Source organism: Pseudophryne corroboree, chromosome 11 (genome assembly GCF_028390025.1).
Source record: "Pseudophryne corroboree isolate aPseCor3 chromosome 11, aPseCor3.hap2, whole genome shotgun sequence".
NCBI classification, from domain to species: domain Eukaryota; kingdom Metazoa; phylum Chordata; class Amphibia; order Anura; family Myobatrachidae; genus Pseudophryne; species Pseudophryne corroboree.
Window position 1 is genome coordinate 223,899,244 of NC_086454.1, and position 14,645 is coordinate 223,913,888.

At 45.6% G+C, this 14,645-nt stretch overlaps 1 protein-coding gene across 2 annotated transcripts in view; it reads left to right on the plus strand.

Moving 5' to 3' along the window:
* The window catches only part of TSNAXIP1 (translin associated factor X interacting protein 1), a 485,291-nt gene that overhangs the window by 169,443 nt on the left and 301,203 nt on the right, over positions 1 to 14,645 (plus strand). For both annotated transcript variants that reach the window (XM_063945278.1, XM_063945277.1), the window contains exon 5: positions 4,294 to 4,387. In XM_063945278.1, the coding sequence (XP_063801348.1) occupies positions 4,294 to 4,387 (94 nt within the window). The remainder of the gene's footprint in view (positions 1 to 4,293; positions 4,388 to 14,645) is intronic.

Below are 14,645 nucleotides of genomic sequence, written 5' to 3' on the forward strand. Positions count from 1 at the left end.
TCCCACTAACGAAAATATATGTACCAGCGCTGCCCAATAATACCAATTATGCACCAGCTACTGTGTGTCCCCCCCCCCCCGATAAGCTCCCCGTTACTTTAATGGAGCTTGTGGAGGTCCCGGACCAGCGTCTCCTGCATGCATGTGAGAAGAAAATGGCGCCTGTGAGCCGCACAGCTAAGCTTCGCCCCCTCCCGGTGCGCTTCTGACCGCCAAATTCAAAATCACGAAAATGCCGGCAGGGGTCCCGAAAACGGTGCCAAGGCACCGAACAAGCATCTGCCGGCCCAAGAAGACTTAGTAACATGCTGCCCAGGGTGCCCCCCCCCCAGCGCCCTGCATCCTGTGAGTGCTGAAGGAAGTGTGTGTGCGGGAGCATGGAGCGCAGCGTTACCGCCGCGCTGTACCGGATTACTGAAGTCTTCTGCCGTCCTGAAGACTGCTTGCCTGTTGTTGAGTAGCTCATCCCAGCCTTGTGCAGCTCTACAATTTTGTCCCTGGTGTCCTTAGACAGCTCTCTGGTCTTTGCCATGGTGGAGAGGTAGCAGTCTGACTGTTTGAGGGTGTGGACAGGTGTCTTTTATACAGATAACCAGTTCAAACAGGTGCCATTAATACAGGTAATGAGTGAAGGATAGAAGAGCTTCTTAAAGAAGAAGTAACAGTTCTGTGAAAGCCAGAAATCTTGCTGCTTGGTAGGTGTCCAAATATTTATTTTCCGCAAGAATATACAAGTAAATTGTTTAAAAATCATACAATGTGATTTCCTGTTTTTTTCCCTTCAGATTCTGTCTCTCACAGTTGAAGTGTACCTATGATGGAAATTACAGACCTCTTTCATCTTTTTAAGTGGGTCAACTTGCACAATCGGTGGCTGGCCAAATACTTTTTTTCCCCACTGTATATGGCTCCCTTATTTAGTCACTTAGCCATCATCCACTAGGGATTATGTTAGGAAAACGGTCAAGATGACTACATGGTACAATATGGAAGTGGCTGCTAAGGCTGTTTTAGACTGGGATGCTGTTCGAATTGAAATGTTGTTTGGTTACAAGGGATATTTTTGGTCTACTGGCTCTATTGATTTACCACATGACATTATTACATTGTATTTCCTATACCAGTGGTAGCCAACTTTGGTCCTTGAGAGCTACCAATGGTTCACATTTTCCAGCTCACCTAGCAGGTGCACAGGTGCACTCATTACTCACTGGCACATTTTAAAAGATCCACAGGTGGAGCTAATTACTTAACTTGTGATTCTGTGAGGAGACCTGGAAAACGTTAACTGTTGGTAGCTCTCGAGGACCAGAGTTGGCTATCCCTGTCCTATACCCTTTCTATGCACAAATATCTTGTTGGATTATGTCCTTCAACACTAATTGGAAAGCAATTTTCTTTTCATATCCTGTGTATAGTTCTTATGCGATATGTTTTTCTTTTCAATAAACACAATTTAAAAAAGAAAATGATGTGTAGCTTAAACGGAATTACTGGTAGACGGGGTGATGGCTGTCACTATGGCTTCGCTAGCTACAGGATCTGTTTTCACTCAGTTGGTGGCGTGGACCCACCGAGTGTGAATATTGGGTGGGTGTCGGGATGCCGGCTGTCGGGATATCAGCGGGTGTTGGGATTCCGGCATCAGTCTCCTGAACGCTGAGATTCTGACTGCTGGTAACCTGACTGCATCCCGCTTAAACAATATTGTAGAACTTTATTAAAACTCTAGTGCAAATAAGATTTTAAGAAAACATGTGTAACATATACCAGGAGCACATAAATAGCCTCAACCCTTCTGTGTCTATACAGCCTCATTAATCGCTACAGCCTCATGTTCCCCTCCCCCTGTGTCTTCTTTACATTCTAATATATATATCCCTCCCACCTGTGTCTCTCTGGCATTCCCCCATTAACTCTTTCTCTGATCTCTGAACCCTCCCCCATTGAATTTAGTGGATGGAGGTTTCTGGATGCGGCCCAGAGGTGTCTTGCAGTTGGGATGAAAGTGAGGGGGCATTGCACAAACACCAGGTGCTGACAAGTGTCCCCCACCTTCCCTTCTTTGCCCATCACTTTCATCTCTGTCACCCATCCGCCCTCTCTCTCTCTCTCCCTCTCTCTCTCTCTCTCTCTCTCTCTCTCTTCTTTCACCTCTGTCCCTGTTTAATATCTGCTGCAGACCCTCATACATACATCCTGAGAGTGCTTAATATTTGCCAGTAGACCCCAAAAATTAGATGCATAATTTTCTTTTATACATTTTATTGAAAAGTACTGCAGAGTTTAATGGTGTTATACAAATACATGTTAATAATAATGCCTGGCCTGCTCATGGCTCTTCTCTTCTGCTTCAGTCCATATAATGGAAAGCTTCTGTATAAGCAGGCACATGTGCTGAAAACCACACAGAGAAGAGACACATACAGGCATATGGAAGGCTATATTGGTGGCTGGGGATATTTCTACTGGCATTGACATTAACTTGTTGTTTAACCTTTCTAGGATGTTCAAGACTTTTTTTTACCAATATCAAATTTATTTATTTATTTATTTAGATCTATTATATTTTTTGGGAATTTTTCAAAAATATTTTGTGACTTTGTTCCCATAGTAAATATTCAGTTATTGACCCATGTTGAATTTTCAGTGCATAGAATGTATGAGTACTGCAATTTTCAATATATTATTCGCCAGTATATGTCCAGCAAACCAGCCAAGTACAGTATACAATTTTGGGTACTTTGTGACAACGCTACCAGTTATGTCTGGAATATACAGCCGTTTCTTGGAAAGCAGCCTGGTTCTACACCGGAACGAAACCAAGGTCTCAGGGTTGTCATCGATCTCGTTCAAGGCTTGAAAGGACATGTGATAATTTTTTCATGTCCTATGACCTTGGACAAATTCTTCTGAAAAAAACACTGACAATGATTGGAACAATCAGAAAGAACAAACCAACAATTCCTCAGCAGTTGCTTGCAAAAGGGGCCCCAAAGTACACATCAACATTTGCATTCACTAAAGATACGACTTTTGTGTTGTACATCCCGAAGTAAGGCAACTGCATAATCCGGCAGAGCACTCTTCACCATTATAAAAAAATAGCAGACACAGACACGAAGAAACCTTAAATCATTCTGGATTAACCAGCACCAAAGGAGGAGTAGACACGTTAGATAAACTGGCCTCCCACTATTCCTGTCGGAGGAAGACAAACAGATGGCCCATCGTAGTTTTTCCCAAAATCCTAGACATTTCCGCGTATAATGCTTTCATATTGTTCATCAAGATCAATCCAGCATGGAATATGACCTTGTTCCACAATAGGAGAATCTTCATTGAGAAACTTGGCATGACTTTGGTTTCCCACCACATTGAAGGAAGAAAGCATCTGCAAAGAGCGAGAATTGGCAGTGAGTATTTGAAACTCAGGACAACCTGAACCCCGACCTGAAGCATCCGGAAGTGTAGCAAATTCTGGCAAAAGGGGAAGATGTCCCTTGTGCCCACAGACTGACAACAAAAGTTCTGTAAAGTGTTTCAAATGTGGAAAGTTCACTTGTAAGACACATTTAATTCAAGTGTGTAATGATTATATATAACGGAACAATTTACAGACTAATGAATTTACAAATTTTCAATAAATGCCCTTAAATATTTGTTCAAACGTCTAAAATTGTATTGATGGATGTAAGCTAAATATTTCACAAATATTTTGTCTGTATTGTGTAATTTTAGTTTAGAAAATAAACGAATAATATACACAAGTGCAAATTTTCTTGTTCTATCAAATGAATGTAAAAATAAATATATGTAATAAATACAGGAAAAATATGTCATACGTTGTATTGTTCGAAAGTTTACAATGATTTTCAGGGGTGAATGATTGAATTACAGCATTTTTATTCCATAAATACAGAGTGGTTTATTAAATTCATACTCCCTTATGGTTATGAAAACTTACCTGTAAGGCGATGTTAAATGATACACAAATACAAAAAAGGAAAAAAACAAAACAATAACTGAATAAATAATTAATTTACTAATATTAAATAAAATGTGACTATAATTCCATAACATTGAATATTACACCATGGGTCATTTTTGACCCGAACACCTTAGGTGTATGCTTCATTGCAACACGCTAGGAAGGTTAAGATAATAATTGATAATTTTTTATATATATTGCCTAAAATATATTATAGGTTTATTTCTAATAAGTATTAAGACTAAACTAAAGTATTCATATTCAGTACTAATATATTAGTTTTTTGTTTTTGTTTTTTTTAGCCATACAGAGAAGTTTTTGAATATTTCATTGAAGATTTTAAGACGTACAAACAGTTGCTGTCTGCTATTAAGAATGAATACGAAATCACTCTGGGTGAGTCTGTTGGTTCCATCACATTTATTTAGTTTATAAATTACTTAAGTAATTAGAGGTTATATTTTTATACTTCTCTCCATCTAGAGCATTAAAAAAACACTTTGCCCATTGTCTCATGGAAAACAATGTAGCTGATTTTGCTTCTGTTCTTATAACTATGCTCTGTGCATTTATTTCTGTTTTGGACAACTTGAGAAAATTAAAAAAAACTTGACTTTATATTGCCGACTTGTAGTTACTCCTCTCCGGGAGAAGCCATGAGAGTAGATGTAGCTGACCCTTAAGGGGGTTGGCCAGGCTCTCACATTATTATACCCCGTCCATGAATTGTATTATTTTATGTCACGACTAGCAAAGTTTGAGGATCCGGCAGCTGAGATTTGCCTGAGGAGGTAGCAGGCTGTGAATGAACAAGATGAGGGGGCTGGATATAGTTCCTTCGCATGGGACACGGAGCAATGAAGAATGTAGGCGGGGTTTGAGAGTCAGTGGAAAGTATTTATTATGTACAGGGCTGAGGTAGAGAACCGAGGCTGGAGCACGATGGTTAAGGAACGTAATTGCGGATAAAGAACTGCGGATTGTGGCTTGAAAGAAGAGGTTGTGATTAATGAACTGCAGAACTGTGGATAGTGGTTAAAGACGTGGCTGGAGACAAGGACTGTGGACTGTGGTTTGGAAAACGAGGCTGAAGATAATCAGGCTGTGGTCGGTGGTACAAAGGTGTGGCTGGTGAAGGAGATCTGTGGAGTGTGGCTTGAAAGACGAGGCAGAAGACCCGGGGCCGACTGTGCCCAAAGAGTCTTACTGGACCGGTTTTTCCAGGAGCGCTTCCACAGGCAGTAGCAGGCTAAAATCGGCAGGGCTGCAGCAGCAACAGAGAACCGACCAGGCAGGATCAGGAGGAACCAGAAAACAGCAGGAATCCTGGGAGCACAGGCTAAAGCACCTACAACAGGGTTGTAATTTGCAGAACTGGCGTCCCTGTCCTAAACCAGCCCCCTTTTATAGGGAGAGCTTCCCCTGGATTGGCTGGAAGAAACAGGAAACAGGAACTATGCTTAAAATTTGGTCTCCAACATGGCGACGCTCAGTAATGCAGACCTTTTTGCAAAGCCACATTGCTCACTGCCCCTGGTCTCCTAGCAATGGCTCAGCAAGAACGACCCACTGTAGCGGCGTCCCACCGCCACGAGCAGACCCCCTCACTGCCGCTACTGCTGCCCCCGGATCCGGCGCAGCATCCCACCTCCGCCAAGGAAGCCAGCCCCGCGGCCCCAGCGTACCGGTAAGACTCCGGACGCTGACAGTACCCTCCCTTTGCGGGTGGACTCCGGACACCTATGTGGTTTAGTTGGAAACTTGGCATGAAATGTCCGAAGAAGTCTTGGAGCATGGACATCCTCTGCATCTACCCAAGATCTCTCCTCTGGCCCATACCCCTTACAATCAACAAGGTACTGGATGCGACCATAACGTCTGCGAGAATCGAGGATCTTGTGAATCTCAAATTCGTCTCCATGTGTTGATTGGATCTTGGGTGATTTAGGCAGAGCGGCTCTGAACTGATTAAGTACCAATGGTTTTAAGAGCGAAATATGAAATGCATTAGGAATTCTTAACTACGGAGGTAATTTCACTTTGTAAGCCATAGGATTCAACACTTTTTCGATTGGGTAAGGCCCAGTAAATCTGGGAGCAAACTTTTTGTAGGAACCTTTAATCTTAGGTTACGTGTGGAAACCCAAACCCGATCTCCTACCTTAAGGCTTGGTACAGCTTTTCGTTTCAGATCTGCATAGGTCTTATATCTCTTGGATGTCTTGAGCAAAGTCTTGTGAACTTGTTTTCCAGGCTTCAGTAAATTGTCGAAGTGTTGACTCTGCGGCAGGAACCTTGAGCGTAGGCAGAAGTTGGAAGTCAGGAACTCTTGGATGGCAACCATAATTAATGAAGAATGGAGAAGATTTTGTGGCAGAGTGATAAAGATTGTTATGGGCAAATTCTGCGAACAGGAGGAAGTCCAGACAGTCGTCCTGTGAGGAGGACACGAATACATGCAGAAAAGTCTCCAGATCCTGGTTCACTCTCTGTTTGGGGATGATATCCTGAGGAGAAGTTTAATTTCATGCCAAGAGCAGAACATAGGGATCTCCAAAACTTGGCCACAAATTGAGGACCTCTATCAGAAACAATTTCCTGTGGTAGACCATGGAGTTGAAAGATCTCTGCTATAAACAATTTTGCCAACTGGGATGCAGATGGAAGATTAGCCAGAGGAACAAAGTGTGCCATTTTAGAGAATCTGTCAACTATGACCCATACGGTGTTCCGCCCACCAGACGTAGGTAAATCTGTAATAAAGTCCATAGAAATATGCGTCCATGGTCTTCGTGGTACCAGCAAAGGATGGAGTAACCCGGCTGGTGGACCTTTGGGACTTTTATGCTGGGCACATTTTGGACAGGCAGCTACGAATTCCTGAACGTCAGTCCTGAGATGAGGCCACCAGTAGGAGCGCTGAATGAATTTAAGTGTCTTATGACCGCCCGCATGGCCCATGAAGGAGGAGGAGTGAGCCCATGTAAGAAGTTTTTTGCAAAGATTTGGTGCAACGAAGATCTTCCCTGGAGGAGGAAGTGGAGAGGTATTAGTTGCAGAAAAAGAGGTGGATTCCAGGATAAATTGCTCTTTTGAACGGTCAGAGGGTTCTTCTGAACTTAGGGAGCGAGATAATGCATCTGCCTTTTTGTTGAGGGAACCTGGTCGGTAACTGAGTTTAAAATTAAAACGGGTAAAGAAGAGTGCCCATCTTGCTTGGCGTGGGTTCAGACATCGGGCTGACTGTAGATACAGGAGGTTCTTGTGATCCGTGGTCACCGAAATTGGATGCTGAGCTCCCTCCAACAAATACCTCTACTCCTCAAAGGCCAACTTAATTGCCAGTAATTCCTTTTCCCCAATAGCGTAATTCTGTTCAGCGGGGGAGAATCTTTGCCAGAAGAACGCACAAGGATGGACCTTCTTGTCCTCGAAAAGCTGGGATAATACTGCTCCTACTCCTACAGTAGAGGCATCAACCTCCACCAAGAACGGACGGCTGAGATCGGGTTGTCGAAGAACTGGAGCAGTCGTGAAGGCCTCCTTTAAAGATGAAAAAGCTTCCAAAGCCTCCGGAGACCACTTGGCAGGATCGGCTCCCTTCCTAGTTAATGCGGTTATAGGAGCTATGACAGAAGAATAATTTTGAATGAATCTTCGATAGAAGTTAGCAAACCCCAGGAAACGTTGAATTCCTTTAAGGGTAGCTGGAAGCGCCCAATCCTGAATCGCCTGGACTTTAGCGGGGTCCATCTGTAACCTCTGCCCTGAAAGAATGTAACCGAGGAAAGGAATCGTGGGTACTTCAAAGGTGCACTTCTCTTACTTACAGAATAACTGATTCCTTCGTAAACGAGTTAACACTTCTTTGACTTATTCCCGATGGGTCTTCAGATCCCTAGAAAAAATGAGGATGTCATCCAGATACACTACCAAGCAGTCATACAGGAGATCTCTGAAGATTTCGTTAATGAACTCTTGAAAGACAGCTGGGGCGTTACATAGGCCAAAAGGCATTACCAGGTATTCGTAATGGCCGTCGCGGGTATTAAATGCCGTCTTCCATTCGTCCCCTGGGCGAATATGTATAAGATTGTAGGCCCCCCGTAAGTCCAACTTAGTAAATACAGTAGCTCCTTTAACACGGTCGAACAGTTCTGGAATCAGAGGTAACTGATATCTGTTCTTAACTTTATGTCATTGAGACCTCTATAGTCAATACAGGGCCGCAACCCCCCCATCCTTCTTTTTGATGAAGAAAAACCCCGCTCCGGCCGGAGATTTAGAAGACCTAATGAACCCTTTCTCCAAGTTCTCCCGGATATACTCTGACATGGCTTGTGTCTCGGGAAGTGAGAGAGGGTAAATTCGAGCTCGGGGAGGAGTCTTACTGGGTACTAGCTCAATGGGACAATCCCAAGTACGATGCGGAGGCAAGGTGTCCACCCCATGCTTACTGAAAACATCTTGAAAAGCTTGGTACTCCACAGGAAGGCTGGAAGGGCTGGAAGAACAGAGAGGTCTAACTGAAGGTAAACAGTTCTGAAAGCAGTCTTGTCCCCAAGAGAGAACATCCATAGTTTGCCAATCTATGTGGGGATTGTGTCTGATTAACCATGGAAACCCTAGGATTAGTTCATGAGAGGCTTTAGGAATTACAAGGAAAGAGATTTTTTCTGAATGGAGAACTCCGACCTTCATCTTGAGAGGAATAGTACGAAAGGATATAATTCCCTCAGGGATATAACTTCCATCCACTGCGGTAACAGAAATGGTACGATCCAAAGGAACCGTTTGTATTCCAGATGGTTTGACCAGAGCTGACGTAATGAAGCTTTCGGCGGCTCCGGAGTCGAGTAGTGCAGGGATGAGAAGAGAAGAAGGGAGCTCCAGTTGGGTTAACAGGACAGACTCTTTCTTGGTATGTAATTCTGAGAATTCTCCTAGCTTGACCTCTCCAGCACCAACTAGGAGTGGGCTTTTTCCGGACGTAGATTGCAAGTTTTAACAAAGTGACCAGATGCACCACAATACAGGCAGAGGTTCCCTTGTTGCTGTTTCTGACGTTCTTCATTGGAGAGGCGGGAGCGATTAATCTGCATGGGTTCTTCCGCAGTTGGTGATGATGGTGTTGGTGGAAGAACAACTCTAGGCTTAAGGCGATCTGACCGCAACCTCTCCATACAGCGTTCTCAGTACCTCAGGTCTAACTTATTGCATAAAGAAATTAGTTTATCCAAGTTATCAGGTACGTCCTGAGTTGCGAGGTCATCTTTGATCTTTTCGGAGAGACCGCTCCAGAAAGCTGCAATGAGAGCCTCCTCGTTCCAGTTCAGTTCTGAGGAAAGGGTGCGAAACTGGATCACGTGCTGACTGACCGTACGCATGCCCTGACGCAGGCGCAGGATCTCCAGTGAGGCAGCAGAAGTCCTGCCCGGTTCGTCGAAGATTCTTTGAAAGGGGGCCATGAATTCTGGATAGTTAGATAAGATGGGATCCATCCTCTCCCACAAAGGTGAAGCCCATTCCAACGCTTGCCCGGTAAGTAAAGAAATTATATAGGCTACTTTGGTTCGGGCTGATGCGAAGTTGGCCGACTGTAGTTCGAACTGGATTTCGCACTGGTTAAGAAACCCGCGGCATTGTTTTGGATTCCCATCGAATTTACTGGGAGGTGGCAAATGCAACCGTGGAAGTGGTACTGGTACAGGAGGAAGCAGGACCGGAGGTGCTAATGTCGGAACAGCTGTAGATACTTTAGGGGCCGTCATGGCTACACAGAGAGAATCGAGACGTTCGGACATACTCTGCATGAAGTGCACGATTTGAGATTGTGTGGCCTCCTGCTTACTTAAGCGAGACCAGATATCTGCAGTTGAATCCCCTCCTGAGGCCTGATCACCCGTCGAATCCATTGGGCCAGTGCTTACTGTCACGACTAGCAAAGTTTGAGGATCCGGCAGCTGAGATTTGCCCGAGGAGGTAGCAGGCTGTGAATGAACAAGATGAGGGGGATGGATATAGTTCCTTCGCATGGGACACGGAGCAATGAAGAACGTAGGCGGGGTTTGAGAGTCAATGGAATTGTATTTATTATGTACAGGGCTGAGGTAGAGAACCGAGGCTGGAGCACGATGGTTAAGGAACGTAATTGCGGATAAAGAACTGCGGATTGTGGCTTGAAAGACAAGGTTGTGATTAATGAACTGCAGAACTGTGGATAGTGGTTAAAGACGTGGCTGGAGACAAGGACTGTGGACTGTGGTTTGGAAAACGAGGCTGAAGATAATAATCTGCAGGCTGTGGTTGGTGGTACAAAGGCGTGGCTGGTGAAGGAGATCTGTGGAGTGTGGCTTGAAAGACGAGGCAGAAGACCCGGGGCCGACTGTGCCCAAAGAGTCTTACTGGACCGGGTTTTCCAGGAGCGCTTCCACAGGCAGTAGCAGGCTAGAAACGGCAGGGCTGCAGCAGCAACAGAGATCCGACCAGGCAGGATCAGGAGGAACCAGAATACAGCAGGAATCCTGGGAGCACAGGCTAAAGCACCTACAACAGGGTTGTAACTTGAAGCACTGGCGTCCCTGTCCTAAACCAGCCCCCTTTTGTAGGGAGAGCTTCCCCTGGATTGGCTGGAAGAAACAGGAAACAGGAACTATGCTTAAAACTTGGTCTCCAACATGGCGGCGCCCAGTAATGCAGACCTTTTTGCAAAGCCACATTGCTCACTGCCCCTGTGCTCCTAGCAATGGCTCAGCAAGAACGACCCGCTGTAGCGGCGTCCCGCCGCCACGAGCGGACCCCCTCACCGCCGCTACTGCTGCCTACGGACTTGACGCAGCAGCCCACCTCTGCCGCTGCCCGCACATCGCCAAAGAAGCCAGCCCCGCGGCCCTAGCGTACCGGTAAGACTCCGGACGCTGACATTTTAGCCCATTCCCCCTCCCGCGATGCCCAGTATTATTTCACCATCCTATACACTTCACTAGAAAGTAGGTGGGATGTGAGAGAGCCACCCACTCTTCTCGAGGTGCGGGGGACTACTCTGAAAATTCTAACTTTCCTGCACCTTCTGGGAGAGTAGGCAAGTAATCTTTCCTTTATTCTACTTTTGCAGTCTGTCTTCCAAGCTTGTTTCTTATTTGTCTCAAAGACACATTTGAATTTGAAAGGGAAAAATATTTTAGGTACATTGAAAAAGATTGGCAACATTTTACTAGGGGACAATTCAATTGTAGTATATGGCTGCAAAGTGCCGTTGGATCGGTGGGACTTTGCAGCCACAAACATTGGTAGTTCTATGTAGCGGTTTATTTCCCTTTTTGTTCCCACCTTCTCCTGTCTCCCTCTGTTCTTCCCCTTTCTTTCTATCTCTCTCTTTTCTCTCCACTTTCTTTCCATCTCTTTCAGTTTTCCCCCGTTCCTCCTGTCTCACTCTGTACTTCCCATTTTTCTCCCATATCACCCTGTTCTTCCCCCTTTCTTCCAGTCACCCTGTTTATTTTTATCAAGAGGACGTATTTGCAGGATGGATCAAATTTATATTTGCAGGGGAGCGCCGAACACCGTAGCACTAGCCCTGGCTTTGGCTGCCTGCATTCAGACTGTGCGGGGAGAGGATTTGGAGAACCTAGCAGAAGATGCGTCAGGGAGGCCGTGTAGTGATGGAGTGTGCTGTCAGTGTCCGCTGCTCAAGTCTCAGCTCCTGGTACACACTGCTGCTGTTGCTGCCAGCTCTGGGTGCTGCAGCTGTGATCACTGAGCAGCCGGGTCCTGTTACCATAAACTTGGTGACTGACATGATGGCGAGTGGAGAGTGGCGTGAAAAGGGCAACAGCAGGGTTAGGGCATGTAGATGGGGCAGTAGAATGTAGAGTGGTGCTACCATAGGATTCACTACCCAGCATTCAGAGGAGGGGGAGAACTGACCAATATTTTCATTGATCAACTCAATCCCAGGTTTCCCGGGAATCCCTGGGCTGAGACTTTAAATGCCGAATCCCAGGTTTGAAAATATGAGGTGGAATTGGCTTCCCTACACCAGAGCCTTGGATATTTCGGCTTTTTCATTTGTCAAAACAATTTTACTCTGATGATTAATATTATTAACCACATAATTTAGGTCAATAATATTTTTAGTTTCAGAGACAAAAATTCTAATCTTATAATATAATGCTTTTCAGTGGTCGAAGTGGAAATTTTGAAGTGGGGGTATGGAAAAGTGAAGGTTGTAATTATGCGCGTGCCGAAGGCTCGCACTCTCCGGAAAAGGGGCATGGCCACTCAAAAGGGAGTATGTCCTTCAGTGTACTTTACCACACCATATACCCTTTATACACATTATGCACCACAATAGTAGGACCCTTTACTGGTGCCCCCTTCACATTATACCACACAGCATGAGCCGAAATTCACATTATACCACAAAGTATGAGCCGAAATTCACATTATAGCACACGGTATGAGTCAAAATTCACATTATAGCACATGGTATGAGCCGAAATACACATTATAGCACACGGTATGAGCCGAAATTCACATTATAGCACACGGTATGAGTCAAAATTCACATTATAGCACATGGTATGAGCCGAAATACACATTATAGCACACGGTATGAGCCGAAATTCACATTATAGCACACGGTATGAGCCGAAATTCACATTATAGCACATGGTATGAGCCGAAATTTACATTATAGCACATGGTATGAGCCGAAATTCACATTATAGCACACAGTATGAGCCGAAATTCACATTATAGCACACAGTATGAGCCGAAATTCACATTATAGCACACAGAATGAGCCTAAATTCACTTTATAGCACACCGTATGAGCCGAAATTCACATTATAGAGGGACAGGGAGAGTGACAGCAGGGACAGGGAGAAGACAGCAGGGACATGGAAAGTGACAGCAGGGACATAGAAAGTGACAGCACGGACATGGAAAGTGACAGCAGGGACAGGGAGAGTGACAGAGAGAGGGACAGCAAGGGCATACAGTAGGGACTAGGGAGAGAGAAAGGCAGCGGGGTAAGATTATCTGTTTAGCAGCGGCGGTGGTCTGCGGTGCGGTGGATGAAGAGGCTGTGGTAGGCGCGGGTGGAGGAGGCTGTGGGCTTCAGAGATAGTTGCGAGGAGGAGGCTGTAGGTGTGCAGAGGTCTGAGGGCGGCTGCAGCAGATCTGAGACCAGGCTGGCTTTATTATCCCTGCCACCGCATCGAGCTCCTGTGACCGCAGCGCTAATATTTCAAAACTGCGGTGGACCGGAAGCCAATCAGGAGTGGCTGCCAGTCCACAGCAGATTTGAATTAGTAGCGCCGCGGTCACAGGAGCTCGATGTGGCGGCAATGATAAAGCCGGACTGGTCCCAGATCCGCTGCAGCTGGGATTCTGGGACCAGGGCTTCCAGTGCAGCAGCGGAGGGACAGAGGAAGGGATGGAGGGAGGGCGTGTGGGCGGATTGGGAGCTCTGCTTCTTTGTCGGCCCTGCAGTGCCCGAAGAAGTGCCGGTATACCATAACGTTGTATACCGGCTTGCAATCACTAAAGTAAAAGATAAAAAAACACTGGCAACATTAAAAAAGTAACAAATGAAAAAAAAAATTATCAACAAAATTTTGCAGAATCAGAATTTTTCAACGTGTTATTATAAATAAAAATGAATAAAAAGATCCAATTGAGATCCTAACTTGAAGTTTGGAATGGACATTTTTTAAACATCAAGCAGAAGGTTTTTGAAAAGACTAGAGACTGTACAAAGAAGGGCAACTAAAATGGTGCATGGCCTACATCACAAAACATACACAGAAAGACTAAAAAAAACTCAATATGTATAGTTTGGAGAAGAAAAGGGAAAGGGGGGACATGATAGAAATTTTCAAATATATCAAGAGTTTTAACAAAGTCCAGGAAGGAAACAGTCTTAAAATGAAGAGGAGTAATAGAACACGAGGACATGCACTGAAAGTGAAGGGAGGTAGGTTCAGGGGAAATTCGAGGAAAAATGACTTAATAGAAAGAGTAGTGGACAAGTGGAATAGCCTGCCATCAGAGATGGAAGAGGCTAAAGGGGGGTACACACTAAAGAGATGTGTGCTGAGCAGTGCCGTTTCTAGCAGCGGGCGAGCCGTGCAACCGCACGGGGCGCCCGCCGCGGCACTTTGTGTTTCCTTATCTCCTCTCCTCCCTCTTCCCAAGCGCTCCTGCTCGGGGGGCAAAGTTTCGCGGAATGACGGGTTTGCGTCGTGACGTCAAGACGCAAACGCGTCATTCCGCGAAACCCCGTCCCCCGAGCAGGAGCGCTCGGGAAGAGGGAGGAGAGGAGATAAGCCTGGAAGGAGGAGGTGGCCGGCGCGAGGGACGTGAGGCGGCCGGACCCGAAGAGCGGGAAGATGTAAGTAGTATCTCTATCTCTCTCTCTACCCCTTCCTCCCCCCCCCTACTTGACACCTGCCCGCCGCACTGTGTAAAATGGGGATACCTGCCTGCCACACTGTGTAAAATGGGGATACCTGCCTGCCGCACTGTGTAAAATGGGGGCACCTGCCTGCGTACTGTGTAAAATGGGGATATCTGCCTGCCGTACTGTGTAAAATGGGGATACCTGCCTGCCGCACTGTGTAAAATGGGGATACCTGCCTGCCGCACTTTG